General features: G+C 39.3%; 1 protein-coding gene across 13 annotated transcripts in view; it reads left to right on the top strand.

Moving 5' to 3' along the window:
* The window catches only part of duox (dual oxidase), a 59,213-nt gene extending 44,498 nt beyond the window's left edge, over positions 1–14,715 (top strand). For all 13 annotated transcript variants that reach the window (XM_087312522.1, XM_087312524.1, XM_087312523.1 and 10 more), the window contains 9 exons: positions 2,649–2,748; positions 3,782–3,831; positions 3,927–4,054; positions 6,928–7,081; positions 8,316–8,548; positions 9,258–9,416; positions 11,240–11,395; positions 11,835–11,963; positions 14,282–14,715. In XM_087312522.1, coding sequence (XP_087168648.1) covers positions 2,649–2,748; positions 3,782–3,831; positions 3,927–4,054; positions 6,928–7,081; positions 8,316–8,548; positions 9,258–9,416; positions 11,240–11,395; positions 11,835–11,963; positions 14,282–14,404 — 1,232 coding nt within the window. In that variant the 3' untranslated portion in view covers positions 14,405–14,715. The remainder of the gene's footprint in view (positions 1–2,648; positions 2,749–3,781; positions 3,832–3,926; positions 4,055–6,927; positions 7,082–8,315; positions 8,549–9,257; positions 9,417–11,239; positions 11,396–11,834; positions 11,964–14,281) is intronic.
* The last annotated feature ends 691 nt before the right edge of the window (positions 14,716–15,406 follow it).

Below are 15,406 nucleotides of genomic sequence, written 5' to 3' on the forward strand. Positions count from 1 at the left end.
GCAAAATGTGTGGGACCACACGCAACAGGGGTGGGGTAGGGGTGCTTATGATCGCATGAAGTGAAGAGGGGGTGTGTACACAGCTCGCTGTTTTAGGGGCGTGTTGCTTCACATGAAAATTAGTTTTGGCTTCCCGCCCAACGTAACAAGGGGGCGGAGCCAAGAGCTCCCACGCTCTGTGTTTGCAACAGACAGGCAGACAGAGAGAAGCTAAGCTACATGAGAGGATCAGCATTCAGCCGTACATGTACGACTCGGACACAGACTAAGCAGAGAGTGCAAAATCATTTGTTTCTTTGTATAGTTTTCAGCCAACTGTGTGCTAGTTTCAAGTGCCGAGCTTGTACACTGAGACTAATAACCACGCACACTGGATTAACTTTGACTGAGGCACCGGATGTGCCGTGATACGGCACACCAGACATTTTCTGTGGGGCGGCAGAAACATGAAGTGTCCCGAATCCTCGCATCACGCAGAGCCATGCATTCCAGAACTCCCAAAACAGGCAACACCAGCGCAAACAAAACAGCGCCCTAAAGGCTGATTTATACTTCTGCGTCAAACTCCAGCGTATGCTACGGCACTGACGCATAGCCCTTCGCTGTGGCCGTCGGCGTCGCTGACGTGCACCTCTCAAAAAATGTAACTACATGTCACAACTACGCGTAGCGCAAGCTCTGTGATTGGTCAGCTTGGTAGCGCTGATGAGTCTGGGCAGGACCGAGAGCCGCGTGAATGGTGCGAGCCTGATGGAGCAATTGTTTACAAGTGTGGAGTCCCGTGAAGGAGCTCCAGACGGAAAGTTTTGTTTTGTGTTTATCTCATAGTTAAAGTTGTTGCACGTCCTGCCTCAAAATGAGCGAGTTTGAGCCACTTGTACATCCTGGAAGTGTTCAGGAAAACAAAACAGCAGCGAAGAAACTCGACACAGAGGAACATTTACACCTCACTGCCAACTAGCGTTTCGGAAGTGTTAATGCAGACCAACAGAGACAGCGCGCAGAAGTATAAATGCACAGTTACGCGCGTTGCATGCGCCATGGGTTACGCCGGTCACTTGACGCAGAAGTATAAACCAGGCTTAAGTTAGCGGCCGCCCACGGCGCCCAGCCGGAGACCCAAAGAGCCACCGCGTGCACCCCGACAGAAACCTACGCCCAAAATTCCTAAATGCATGCCGCCACGCAGTGAAGCAGTTCTGGTGTGCGACCTGCAGGCAAGTTTGTTATTTTATTTCCAATGGAGAGACGCGCACAGGAGGCAACACGCTTGCACTTTTCCAGCTGCACCTAAGATCACAGGCAGCTTCTGTGTTCGCGAGAAATGCAAACGGCTGAAGTTTAACGTAGACGCAATGAAAAGTACACATGTTTGCAAACCTACCAGAAGGTACAAACAATAATTCCGATTAGATCGATAATGTGGAGAATATTGATCTTGTGTTGAGCCCAATGAGCCTTACATCTAAAAATAGAGCAAGGGTGTTCCTTTGGTGATATCGCTTTGACTCACACTGAAAAAGGCGGACGTGAAAGAACAAACTAAGGATATGGTGACGCGCCTGTCAATGAGTATTGGTGGGCGGGGGGACTGCACTTCTACGTCAAGTTGCGGTCGCTCTGAAAACCACTCCAATTGGTCCACCGTTGGTTGAGGGGGTAAAGGTGGCGGTAACACACCAAAACGCAAAACGCTTGAGGCCAGCGCCTTTAAAATACAAAAGGAAGAAGAAGTTTACTGGAAGAAGATCCGTTACGTAGTGTAACTATTGACCTCTATTATAATGTCTATAGTTCATACCTGTCAACCCTCCCGCTTTTTTCCAGGATTCTCCTGTATTTTATAGTTCTGTCCTGCTATCATCCCGCAAAGGTATTTTCCCGTATTTCTCCCATATTTTCAATTTTTCTCTAAAGGGTGGCAATAAACATTAAAGAGTCGAGCCTTCCTATATGCAACCCATTATGCCAAACCACCAGGGGCCGCCCTTTGCTCCTAAATGTGCTTTCATTTTATTTAGGCATGAAAACAGCTTGAAATAAATATAAAAACAGCGGGATTCCCTTCCTTTTCGTTACAGCTGCCGTTGCATCTCCTATGCAATCCTCAAAACAGTCATATAGCGCTGCTTGACCGCTCATTTTGATGCTGTTGTATATGTTTAACTTCCAAAGGAATGAGGCTCAATCTAAACTTTCCCTGTGCGAATCAATGGCCGGAGCTGCAGATTCAAGCATTGGTATTCTTGGGTGGAACCAGGCGGTGTTTAACTTGCCTATGATGTCATAGATAGGTACATTCCAGAATCAGCTGTTTTCTAGGCCTGGGGTCAATAAAAGTTTTTATTTTAGCAACAAGGAAATTTTCAGGTCTAAAACTTCCAGGATATTATTTTATTGCGATGACCTTTTCTATAAAAGAAGCGCAAGTAAAAGTTGCTTTCTCAGTTCATGACCCCTTTAATGTATTTATGTAAATGTTTACTGCAGATAGAATTCTGTAGGACTTTTATTATGCAATAACACTGCAAGAGTGCTAAGATATGCATGTGCAGTTTATGGCATATACGGTTGCTTTGCAGTGTGTAATGTCTCCACAAAGAGATGTGTTGATGATTTTGATTATGTTATTTGGCTTTGTGCCGCAGTTGTTCACAGTTTGGGTCATTTGGTCAACGTCTACATTTTCTGCATCAGTGACCTCAGCATTCTCGCCTGCCTGTTTCCTAAAGTGTTCTCCAACAATGGGTAATACATAATATTGATGCATTCATTCGTTTTCTAAGTCCTTTTATTAATCAGGAGTTGCCGCAGCCAACTTATCCAGCACATGTTTTACGCAGCGGATGCCCTTCTAGCTGCAGCCCATCACTGGGAAACATACATACACACTCATTCACACTCACGGACAATTTAGCTTACCCAATTCACCTGTGGGGGAAACCGGGGCAGCCGGAGGAAACCCACATCAACACGGGGAGAACATACAAACTCCACACAATCTACTTGCTGTGAGGCGATCGTGCTACCCATTGTGACGCCCCATTATTGAAGCAATTAAAGTGATCTTGATATGGAATGGTCTATATTTAAAGTTTCTCTAAATTTGTGACTTAAAGTTATGTCAAGTAAAATTGTTTTTAAATTGAAACTGAAATTGAAAGTGTTTTCATTTGCATTTTTTGCAAACATTTGTTATTTTGACCAAATGTCCCTTTAAAAAAAAACTACAAATGCTATAATTTACAACATTTTCATTTAAAATTTGCAAGAATTTTTATTGGGCGAGGCAGTGGCGCAGTAGGTATTGCTGTCGCCTCACAGCAAGAAGGTCGCTGGTTCGAACCTCGGCTCAGTTGGTGTTTCTGTATGGAGTTTGCATGTTCTCCCTGCCTTCGCGTTGGTTTCCTCCGGGTGCTCCGGTTTCCCCCACAGTCCAAAGACATGTGGTACAGGTGAATTGGGTAGGCTAAATTCTCTGTAGTGTTTGAGTGTGTGTGTGAATGTTTCCCAGAGATGGGTTGCGGCTGAAAGGGCATCCGCTGCGTAAAAACTTGCTGGATAAGTTGGCGGTTCATTCCGCTGTGGCGACCCCAGATAAATAAAGGGACTAAGCCGACAAGAAATGATGAAGAATTTTTATCAGACATTAATATTTCACTAAAGCCCTTAACTAATGAATCCAGTAAATAGTGCGAAAGAAAATCTTTCAAGTAGTCTCTTAATTTATTTCATTTTTCTTATGGAAAAAACGATAAGGTAATCATCTTATTATTTACAGGTCTGAGCTTCCAATGAAATGGACCTTCTGGTTTTTTAAGACAGTTCCTGGTATGCCAGCACAATAATATTTCATTTAGTATTTCATTTATATAATATCCTCAGTTCCTGTATTAGTTTCTCTGTTTGTTTGTTTTTCCCTTCAGGCATCACTGGGGTCATTTTGCTGTTGATTTTTGCTTTTATGTACGTCTTCGCCTCGCACTATTTCAGACGGATCAGCTTTAGAGGATTCTGGATCACACACCACCTTTATGTGCTCATCTACGTGCTGGTGAGTCCAAATAACACATTGTTAGTTACTAACACTTGTGATAGAGATTCTGATTTGTGTCCTGTTCTACAAATCGGAAAACCCAAATCCTCTTATCACTTTGGCTTTCTTGTATATTATTCGATTGTTGTTGTTTTTATTCTCCTTTTGACATGGTTGTGGGTTTCAGTTGCAGAGCAGGGCTTAAATTATTACTCTCTTTTCTCTCTTTATTTGTTCTTGTTTTGTTTTGGTTTGCCTTTTTGGCTTTATTCTGTTCTGTTCTCGTTTTATTTTGTTTTGTATCTTTTGTTTCAAGAGTTCACACTTAGCTAAGGATTGATTTTGAAGCGAGTTTGGCATGCTGTCCCGGGAGAGAGCCCTGAGAGAGCTTATAAGATCCTCGAGTCTGGGGCTCCCTCCCGTTTGCAGGGCGAGAGGGGAGTTTGAGCTCAGGTAGGTCTCGAGAACCTAGAGGTATCTCGAGAAGTAGAGATATACTGCTGGTGAGGAGTTCGACTATAGGGTTAATTTAGATTGATCAATTCACTTATGACACATGTTTTTGGACTGTGGGAGGAAACCGGAGAACCCGGGGGAAACCCAGACGAGTACGGGAAGGGCATGTAAACTCCACACAGAAACGACAGCTATGTTAGGGATTTGAGCCAGTGACATTCTTGCTGTGAGGCAACTGTGCTAACTACTAGGCCACCGTGCTACCCTACTGAGGTAAAGGTGGAGGAGTTGGGGTGGCGAAGATAACTGTAGTAAGAAACTGGTTATTTATAGTGAGTTAGGAATCATCTGATTAGTGAATCATGCAATAGTAAATGCAGGACCAGCCATGGACAATCATAAGCACGTGCTCCTCTCAAAATTAATTTTTAAATAGACTTCACTTAGTTTAGTTTTGACTTGTATTGTGTTGTTTACAGGGCTTAATTTGTGCCGATACAGGCCTCTTAAATCTGATCCGGCACCTCATTTTACCGGTCCTCCTCCTCAACCGTCCTCCTCCTTCATCCGCTGTTCACTTTCACTTTCTTCCGCGGCTTCCCAACCCTCTTCACTTTTATCCGCTAACCATACCTACCAACATTCGGATCATATAATCTGGGAGATTCTTTTCGGGGGTTCGTGCGAAGTGAAGACCGGTGGGGTGGGGGTTGCGCGAATTCTGGGAGTTTTCTGGGAGACATAACAATACAGGAGATGGGCGGGAGATGGGTATGAAATATGGGAGACTCCCAGGAAAAACTTAAGTGTTGGCAGGTATGCCGCAAACACTCCCCCAACCACACATGCGCCACCGCCACACACTGCCAACATTCCACCACCACCCCCTTTCCACTATCATGTTCTCCATCCCCGGGTAACCGGATCCGTTACCCCGATCTGTTCAGCGACCTCACAAATTAAGCACTGGTTGTTTATACTAGTTTATATTAGTGTTCTCTCTTCTCTTCTCCTCTTGTTTCATTTCATTTTGTATTGTTTTCCTCTTTAGTTTTGTGTTTTCATTTCATTTAGTTTCTTTTTTGTCCTTTTGTTTTGTTTCATTTCGTTTAGTTTGTGTTGTTTTTGGTCTGTTTTGGGATGTTTTCCTTTGTTGCTTTGTCTTGTGCTCTCCACTCTTGCCCTCAGTTTTATTTTGTTTTGCATTTAATTTAATTTAGTTTAGTTTTGTTTGCTCATCTCTTCTCCTCTTGTTTCATTTTGTTTTGTATCTTTTTTTTCTTTGTTCTGTCGCTTCAATTTGTTTAGTTTAGTTTAGTTTAGTTTCATTTTTTTTGTTATGACTTGTGTTCTGTTGTTTATTTTAGTTTTGTTCTCTCTTCTCTTGTTTCATTGTGTTTTGTTTTACGCTTTAGATTTGTTTTAATTTTGCTCTGTTTTGTTTTTTATTTTCTCTTTGTTTCTTTTTGTTGTTTTGTTTTGTTTTGTTTAGTTTGTATTTTTGTGTGTGTGTGTTTTTTGGTCTGTTTTGGGATGTTTTATTTGGTTTTGTATAGTCTTGTGCTCTCTACTCTTACTCTCAGTTTAGCTAGTTTAGTTTAGTTGAGTTTAGTTTAGTTTTGTTTGCTGTTCTCTTCTTCTTTTGTATCTTTTTGTCATTTTGTTTTGTTTCATTTTGTTTGGTTTGTTTGATGTTTTTGGCCTGTTTTAGGATGTTTTCCTCAGTTTTATTTGGTTTTGCTTAGTCTTGTGCTCTCTACTCTTACCCTCAGTTTCGATTTGTTTTTCAGTTAGTTTAGTTTAGTTTAGTTTAGTTTAGTTTAGTTTAGTTTAGTTTAGTTTAGTTTAGTTTAGTTTAGTTTAGTTTAGTTTAGTTTGCTGTTCTCGTTTCATTTTGTTTTGTATCTTTTTGTCAGTTTGTTTTGTTCCATTTCATTTTGGTTTGTTTGTTGTTTTTGGTCTGTTTTAGGATGTTTTCCTCAGTTTTATTTTGTTTTGTTTCATTTAGTTTAGTTTAGTTTAGTTTGCTGTTCTTGTTTCATTTTGTTTTGTATCTTTTTGTCAATTTGTTTTGTTTCATTTCGTTTAGTTTGTGTTGGTTTTGGTCTGTTTTATGAGGTTTTCCTTAGTTTTGTTTTGTTTCAATTAAGTTTTGTTTGCTGTTTTCCTCTCCTCTTGTTTCATTTTGTTTTGCCTTCGTCTTTTGTTTTGCTGTTGCTAGGTTTAGGAAAGTTTTCTTTTAGTTTTATTTACTTTTGCTTTGGTTTCATTTACTTTTGCTTAGTTTTATTTTTGGCTCTGTTCTCCTTCCACTCTTGTTTTATTTGTATTTTCACTTGTTTTATTTTTTTTTTTCTTGTTTTGTCCCTGTTTTTATTTTTTACATGCAGTGGTCAGACTAAATACTGATTTCTTTCTCATTTCTTATATGTCAGACGGTAGTCCACGGCAGTTATGGTCTCCTCCAGCAGCCGCGTTTCCACATCTACCTGATCCCACCCGGCCTGCTCTTCCTCCTGGACAAACTCATCAGCCTGAGCCGGAAGAAGGTGGAGATCCCAGTGCTGAAAGCAGAGCTGCTGCCCTCAGGTACAGTTTCAGACACTCACAGCACATCCAGAGCAAAACCTAAACTCACTATGATCTGTCAGACGCTGAAAACTGTCCACTCGTGATTACTCTAGCTGTGATATCAGCTAATAATCAGCTAATTCAGAAGTCTTCGCATCAAACACGATTTTTGCAATGAGAAGCACGTTTTTTGAATGCTTTTCAAGTGGCCATGCGCATTTTTAATGCTGCACCTCACATTTTTGCTGTTGTGCTATGTGCACCTGCAGTTGGAAAAAACTTTGAGCGGAAAAAGCGAGCTTATACGTTAGTCACGTCTTTTTTAGTTATCCAATCAAATGAAAGCAGAGGCTGGGTTTCCATTGAGGTGACAGCAGTGTTTGTGTTGTCAAGATGACTACAGAGACTTTTAAATATGGAGGAGAGACTAGTGGTCGCTGTTTCAAAATTTCTGGAGCTGTATGACTTCACAAATCGTAAATATCCCAGTATTATTAAATATTGCAATTATAACAATACTAACAGCAGTACAAACACACAATACGTAGTTGATTCAGTGGTATTGTATATATCGAAAGTGCAGCTGAATGGAAAAGCGTGTTCAGTGTGATCGAGGTGAAGAGTTTACAAATACACCAATAATTTTCACCAAACTTCCAGAGTTGACTGATTACATTTAAGAATTGTAAACGTTTATTATTACTGTTGTCCTTTCTTTCTTTTTACTTTCATTTTTACTATCATACATTAATAAGCATTGTTGTTCCTCCCTACCTCTGACTGGTTTCTTTCTATATGTTTTATTAATATCTGTGACACTTGCTTCATTTATTGACTGTTATTGTTCCTTATGTATGTACTCTGACCTGTCCACCAAGTTACCTTTACATGCATACACACACACACTCGCACACTTACGCACATACCAGTACCTGACTATATTGTTGTTGTTTTTGTTTTGTTGCTTTGTATTTGTTATTTGTTGATGTTTTCTTGTATTTGTATGATTTTTTGCATATTCTAATAAAAAAAAGATAGGTTGTATTAAAAAAAAAAAAAAGAATTGTAAACATTTTGTGCATTACAAGTTCACTTAAACGTTGTTTAAATATGCAGGCATTATTTGATTAAATATGTGCTAATTTGCATACTTTTGTATTGCAACAGTCTGCGCATTAGATTAAGCCAGCTTTAAAATTCTTGTTTCGTTTTTGTCATACACACACACATTCTCCATGTTTCTGACCTGCAGACGTGACGATGCTGGAGTTCAAGCGTCCGCAGGGTTTCGTGTACCGCTCGGGACAGTGGGTGCGGATTGCCTGCCTGACACTGGGCACAGACGAGTACCACCCGTTCACCCTGACCTCTGCACCACATGAGGAGACCCTCAGCCTGCACATCCGAGCTGCGGGACCCTGGACCAGCAAACTGAGGGAGGCCTACAGCCCCGAGAAACACCAGGAGCTCGGAGGACTCCCAAAGGCAAGAATTATACTGATCCAGATCAGAATGTTGAAAGAAATTATTTTTAAGGATCACATCAGGGAGTAGATGATCTGTGAAGGGCTGCCACAGGGGAATGAACCGCTAACTATTCCAGCATATGTTTTACACAGCGGATGCCCTTCCAGTCGCAACCCATCACTGGGAAACACCCAAACACTCTCACATTCATACACTTCAGCCAATTTAGTTCATCCAATTCACCTATAGCGCATGTCTTTGGACTGTGGTTGAAACCGGAGCACCCTGAGGAAACCCACGCCAACACAAGGAAAACATACAAACTCCACACAGAAAGGGACTTAAACCAGTGACCTTCTTGCTGTGAGGCAACAGTGCTAACCACCATGCCTAAATATATAATATTATATTCAATTTATTAAAATATATTTAATATATTTTTAAAAATATTTGATATATTATTAAAAATATATTTGTAGGTAAACACATATGTTAATGTAATAATATTATAATATTTATAAAATAATTACATTTATTATAGTTTTTATTTTCTGGAATATGTTTATTTATTGTACATTTAAATTAAAATATACATCTATGTTGAAATATGTGGCTAAATCATTTTTAATTAAAATAATGTTTGATTATTTTCATGAAATAACCAAGTCAAAGTAATTAGCCTCATTAGAGCAGAATGCTGATTTCCTTCTCTGCTGTTCCTCCTCAGCTGTATCTGGACGGCCCGTTTGGAGAAGGTCATCAGGAGTGGACAGATTTCGAGGTGTCGGTGCTGGTCGGTGCTGGGATCGGAGTCACACCCTTCGCCTCCATCTTGAAAGACCTGGTGTTCAAATCCTCTGTCAAGTTCAAGTTCCACTGCAAAAAGGTACAACTCTAATTGTTTTTGTTTTGGGGTTTTGTCGTAATGTTATCTTTATTGATTTGTTGTTGTGAAATTGAAGACAAATCTATTTTTTTTTACCAAAAACTAATGCAGATGTTTGTTGTTGACAAAATAACAAGCTTTGGAGACCACACCTTCTTCTAGAAAAAGGGCGGAAAGAGCAGAAGCGCATTTGCATTTAAAGAGACTTACGAAAAACAGCTTTTGATCTTTTTATGTTTTGTTTTGTTTTTATGTTTTGTTTTGTTTTTACGCATTTTTATTATTTGTTTTTATTTTTATTTTACTTGTTTCTTTTATTCTTGTTTATGTAAAGCACTTTGAATTGCCATTGTGTATGAAATGTGCTATACAAATAAACTTGCCTTGCCTTGCCTTATAAAAAAAATGGGTGTTTTCAACATAGTTTTATTTATTTATTTATTTATTCATTTATTTATTCATTTATTTATTTATTTGTTAGGTTGAAATGTCACAGTCACATTCTGGATTCTGGGATAATAAGAAATGCCATTAAACAATTAATCATGATTAATCGAAAGATAAAAGATTGTATTTACGTTACTTATATATATATATATATATACATATATATATACAGAATTATCCCTCCCCACCTCCATTTATTTTTTTTCCCAATTTCTGTTTAACAAAGAGAAGATTTTTTTCAACACATTTCTAAACATAATTGTTTTAATAACTCATCTCTAATAACTCACTTATTTTATCTTTGTGTTGGAATATCAAGCCAATTCCGACCGTCCTGGCATGTTTTATTATAAAGACAAATATTTTTGTCTTAAACGAGCATAAACAGTTATGAAAGTAAGCGACTGCTTTCATTATAGATCTGTGCATTCTTAAAGTGACACCTCTGTTATCAAACGAAACAGTGGATCAAACTGAGAGACTCGCTGCTCTTTACTAAATAACTATATTAACTTAAATCGATATGTAAATTGAATAAAAGTGTTTCCCATTGATGGGTTGTGGTTGGAAGGGCATCCGCTGCTTAACACATATGCTGGATAAGTTGTCGGTTCATTCCGCTTTGGCGACCCTAGATTAATAAAGGGACTAAGCTGGAAAAAAAATGAATGAATGAATGAATGAATGAATTAATTAATTAATTAATAAAAGTGAACAAGTTGATTTAATTTCTTTGTAGGCCATTGATTTTAATAGGCTAAACCAGGGTTTTCCAAGCTCAGTCCTGGAATGCCAGTGTCCTGCTGAGTTTAGCTCCAACTTCCTTCAACACACTTGACTGGACGTTTTAGTATACCTAGAAAGACCTTGATTAGCTGATTTAGGTGTGTTTAATTGCAGTTGGCTAAACCAAAGGGCTAAACTTTTTATTTTATTTTCAATATTTAGATTCAACTAGGCTTATATACAATTAAACTTCTCTGAGTGAACAGATTAAGGGGTGTGTGGTCATTTTGCTAGTTCTTCTAGATAGGTTTAAATTTTTTTTTTTTTTTTTGCTTTTTTAGTTTCTGGTATTTTTACATCTCAATGTTGATAGGTATGATATTGTTGTGATTTTAAAGATGGTGCGTCAAGGGGAAGGAGTGTAACATTAATTTTGGGTGAAACACATAAGCAAACACACAATATCAACAAGTGAGGGACAAAACACCAGGACTAACTAAATGCAACACACAAAAATATACACAGTACACACAAATACGTTGAACTCTTATTTTGTATCTGATTGATCATTTGACAGCACTCATAATAAGTAGAAGTAAACTTTAGATGAATGTTCAGATATGATAAACACATCATCTCATGTCCTGCAGGTGTATTTTCTGTGGGTGACGCGGACGCAGCGTCAGTTCGAGTGGCTTTCGGACATCATCCGGGAGGTGGAGGACATGGACATGCAGGATCTGGTGTCGGTGCACATCTACATCACACAGCTGCCCGAGAAGTTTGATCTGCGCACCACCATGCTGGTAAAGCCAATATGATGATTTCAGCATGACAGCATTTACATATAATAAAAAAGCATAGTAAACACAGTAAATAGTAGTAGTAAAATAATAATAATAATACATTAATTCATTTTCTTTAGAGCTTAGTCTCTTTATTAATCTGGGGTCGCCACAGCGGAATGAACTGCCAACTTATCCAGCATATGTTTTACACAGCGAATGCCCTTCCAGCTGCAACCCATCACTAGGAAACATAATAATAATAATATTAATATTAAAAATAATAATTATAGATTCTCAGTGATGGGTTGCGGCTGGAAGGGCATCCGCTGTGTAAAACATATCCTGGATAAGTTGACGGTTCATTTCACTGTGGCGATCCCAGATGTCTAGGCCGAAAAGAAAATGAATGAATGAAAATAACAATAATAACTAATATTAACTCTCTCTGTTTCTCTAGTATGTGTGTGAGCGTCACTTCCAGAAGGTGTGGAACAGGAGTTTGTTCACCGGCCTGCGCTCGGTCACACACTTCGGTCGGCCGCCATTTTTGGCATTTCTCAGCTCATTACAGGAAGTTCATCCAGAGGTCAGAAGCCAATAGAGTGCAGTACTTAGTTTTGTGAAACTTTTTTTTTTTCTTCTGGAGAAAGTCAATATTATTAGCCCTCTTAAGCAATACTATTTTTCCATTTACTTCAGAACAAACCATCATTATACATTCGTTTTCTTGTCGGCTTAGTCCCTTTATTAATCCGGGGTCGCCACAGCGGAATGAACCGCCAACTTATCCAGGAAGTTTTTACGAATGCCGCAACCCATCTCTGGGAAACACCCATACACGCATTCACACACACACTCATACACTACAGACAATTTAGCCTACCCAATTCAACTGTACCGCAGGTCTTTGGACTGTGGGGGAAACAGGAGCACCTGGAGGAAATCAACGTGAACGCAGGGAGATTTCCAGAAAAAAATAAATAAAAAATTCTACTGAACACAAAAGAAGAAATCTGGATGAACTTAAAGTAGATCTGGCCACCCGTTTACTGACATAGTAAAAATAAGTGAAGTTTATTTAGAAACTAATTTCAAGAGGATCACATGCTTATGATTGTCCACGGCTGGTCCCAAATCAGCTTACAATTGATTCACCAATCAGATGATTCCTAACTCACTATAAATAACCACCCCTAAAGCTGCGGTCACACTAGAGTTTGTGTGTGCGAAATTCTGTCGTACGGCGCTGCAAAAGGGGGGGGGATTAAACAAGATTATTAGACATTAAAAAAAGCGAGCGATCGCTCCATGTTTTACATTTTTGTCCAGAGAGGTCGTATTTTGATCCTCGATTGTTGTCACACAGTCAAGTGATGCTATTTCACAGGTCAGAGTTCACCAAGCTTGAACTTTGCACCGCAGCGACATGCGAAACTTAACGTATGACCTTGCGTTTCCGGTCTGACGCATTCGCGTGCGTATGAATGAAAGTCTATGGGGAGAAAAGTCAAGTGTGACCGCAGCTTAATCCTTCTCCTTTTAGATGGGCGTCATGGTGACCCAGTGATTAGCACTGTTGCCTCACAGCAAGAACGTCTCTAGTAAAAGTACCTACTAAACCAGCCGACATTTCTGTGCGGAGTTTGCCCATTCTCCCCGTGCTCGCGTAGGTTTTCCCCGGGTTCTTCTGTAATCTCAATCAGTCCAAAAAACACGCAACCTAAGTAAATCGAACATACCAAATTGGCATCATAGTCAAGCTCTTAGCAAGTCGCATATCTCCTCTAGCCATCCCTATATCTGTCAATTAGCCAGAAATAAGTCGAGGGAGTTCATCGAGATCTACCTAAGCTCAAACAGGAGGGAGCCCTGAGCTTATAAGATCTACAAGCCCGGAGGCATGCTGTCTCCCGGGACAGCATGCCAAACAAGCTTTGTTATCAACCATCAGCTACTGTAAGTGTGAGCTCTTGAAATGCTATTGGAGTAAATGGGGTTTGGTTACTGCTGTCCAGGCCCGGATTGGCTAATCGGGAGGACCGGGAGAATTCCCGGTGGGCCGGTCCGTTTTTTGGCTGCGAGGGCCGGTGTCCCTAGCTCCAGAATCTGTTGCTCTCAGCAGTCACACTTTTTAAATTTATTTATTTACTTGACCAAAGCCTTTTTATTCATTATTTTATTGCAACTCTTCTCTTTTTATCTATTTTAATGATAATAAAACTTGATTGTGTCTCCATACTGTACACAGCTGTTGTGGTCCAGCGGTTAGCACGTTCGGTTAAGACTCCGCGGACCGGGGTTCGATCCTAGTTAGAGTGATTTATTGTTTTCATTTTTATTGTTAAGATATATAATACTGTTAGGGTTGTTGAACATTTGAAGTTCTAAAGCAGCTGTTTTCTCAAAAAAAAAAAAAAAGACGTGATAGTGTAATTAGCAACTGAATTGGAAATGACCTTACTTTAATATAGTCAGTCGTGAACTTAGGTGGGCCGGTCTGAGGCTTGAAACTGCAGGGCTGAAAAGGAGTCCCACTCCGGCCCTGCTGCTGTCTGTCTTTAACATTGTGTCATTTGCTATGCTCGATGGGATTGTAGATCCGTTAAGAACACAGTCGTTTAACCGGTTGGTTTGCCTCATGGCTCATAACACTTCAACAACGACTTTTTGTAACTTCCCTATGGGAGAAATGAATGGGAAAAATACTTTCTGCTGAAACTGCAGACACTAATGCCCTCTATTAATATGCACAGCAATATAATCAGTAAACTATATCTATTAACCCTATATCAACAACAATCTGACTTGCATGGAAGTCTATGAAGGAAGTCATCTCTGTACTACAGTTAATAATTCAGATCAATGCAGAGTTTATAAACTCAATCTTTCCTGTGTTTCTCAAAGGTGGAGAAGGTCGGTGTGTTCAGCTGCGGTCCTCCTGGGTTGACCAAAAACGTGGAAAAGGCCTGCCAACAAATGAACAAACGCGACCAGACGCACTTCGTTCACCATTATGAGAACTTCTAGAAAGTCTGTGTGAATTATAAAAGGTAGAACTGACAGTGGATCGCTGGATTATCATTGCTAACTGTTTTAATCATGGCAATTGTCTTTTAAACAGAGTTACTATTACTAGTGAGCTCATGTGGAATAATAATGCTGATCAGAATCATTCACTTTTAGTAGCAAATAAGAAACAAATCTTACTCGGACTTAGTTTGTTTTTATGTTTCGTTCAGTAAATTAGGACTTAATTAATTTGTGGCTTTATTTTTAGTCGTTGTTTGAATCATGTTTATGTTTTATTAATCATCTGATGTAATAAAGCATGCAAATCATGAAGTGTTATGTCATCAGTTCCCATAATAAAACAGGGACACTTCCTTGGTGTTGGAAGAGTTGGTGTATTTTAACACTGAAAGCATTCAAGTATGTTTTAACTTCTCCTAAATTAGCACGAAAATCATTTTAAACCACCAAATTTTATTTTCAACATTCTTTAGCTGTGAACAATGTCTCAAAGTAGTGTTTACCATGAATTTATAGAATTAGCAACACAATCTCACGGCACTTCGTAACTTTTTAATTTAGTGGCTAATTCGTATGAATTCGTACGATCTAATTTGTACATTTTTGTACGATTTGCTTATTACCCAATGACGGTTGGGGTTATTGGTGGGGTTAGGTGCCACACCACCTTTTTAAAATCAAACATTTTTGTACGACTGAACTCGTACGAATTCAAAATAACTCTTTGCAGGGAGAATCCATTACTGAGGAAAGCACATGGATACATTTAAGAACTATATTAATGCACATATTTAGAGTTTACTTAATTGAGGGAAAGATCTATCACAGTCTGCTTGTTTAGCTCCAAACCTCTACTCATTTGAATGGAGAAAATGGTCATTTGAATGGCCACTGTTGAACCATATCACACATTATAGAGCATATTTTCATGTTAAATCATGGTGTTCTGTACACTCTCTAGACAGCCACAGGTCACTGTTGTGTTTTTTTAGCCACAAC

The sequence above is a fragment of the Danio rerio genome, chromosome 25, assembly GCF_052040795.2.
Source record: "Danio rerio strain M-AB ecotype USA chromosome 25, GRCz13ab, whole genome shotgun sequence".
Classification (NCBI taxonomy): domain Eukaryota; kingdom Metazoa; phylum Chordata; class Actinopteri; order Cypriniformes; family Danionidae; genus Danio; species Danio rerio.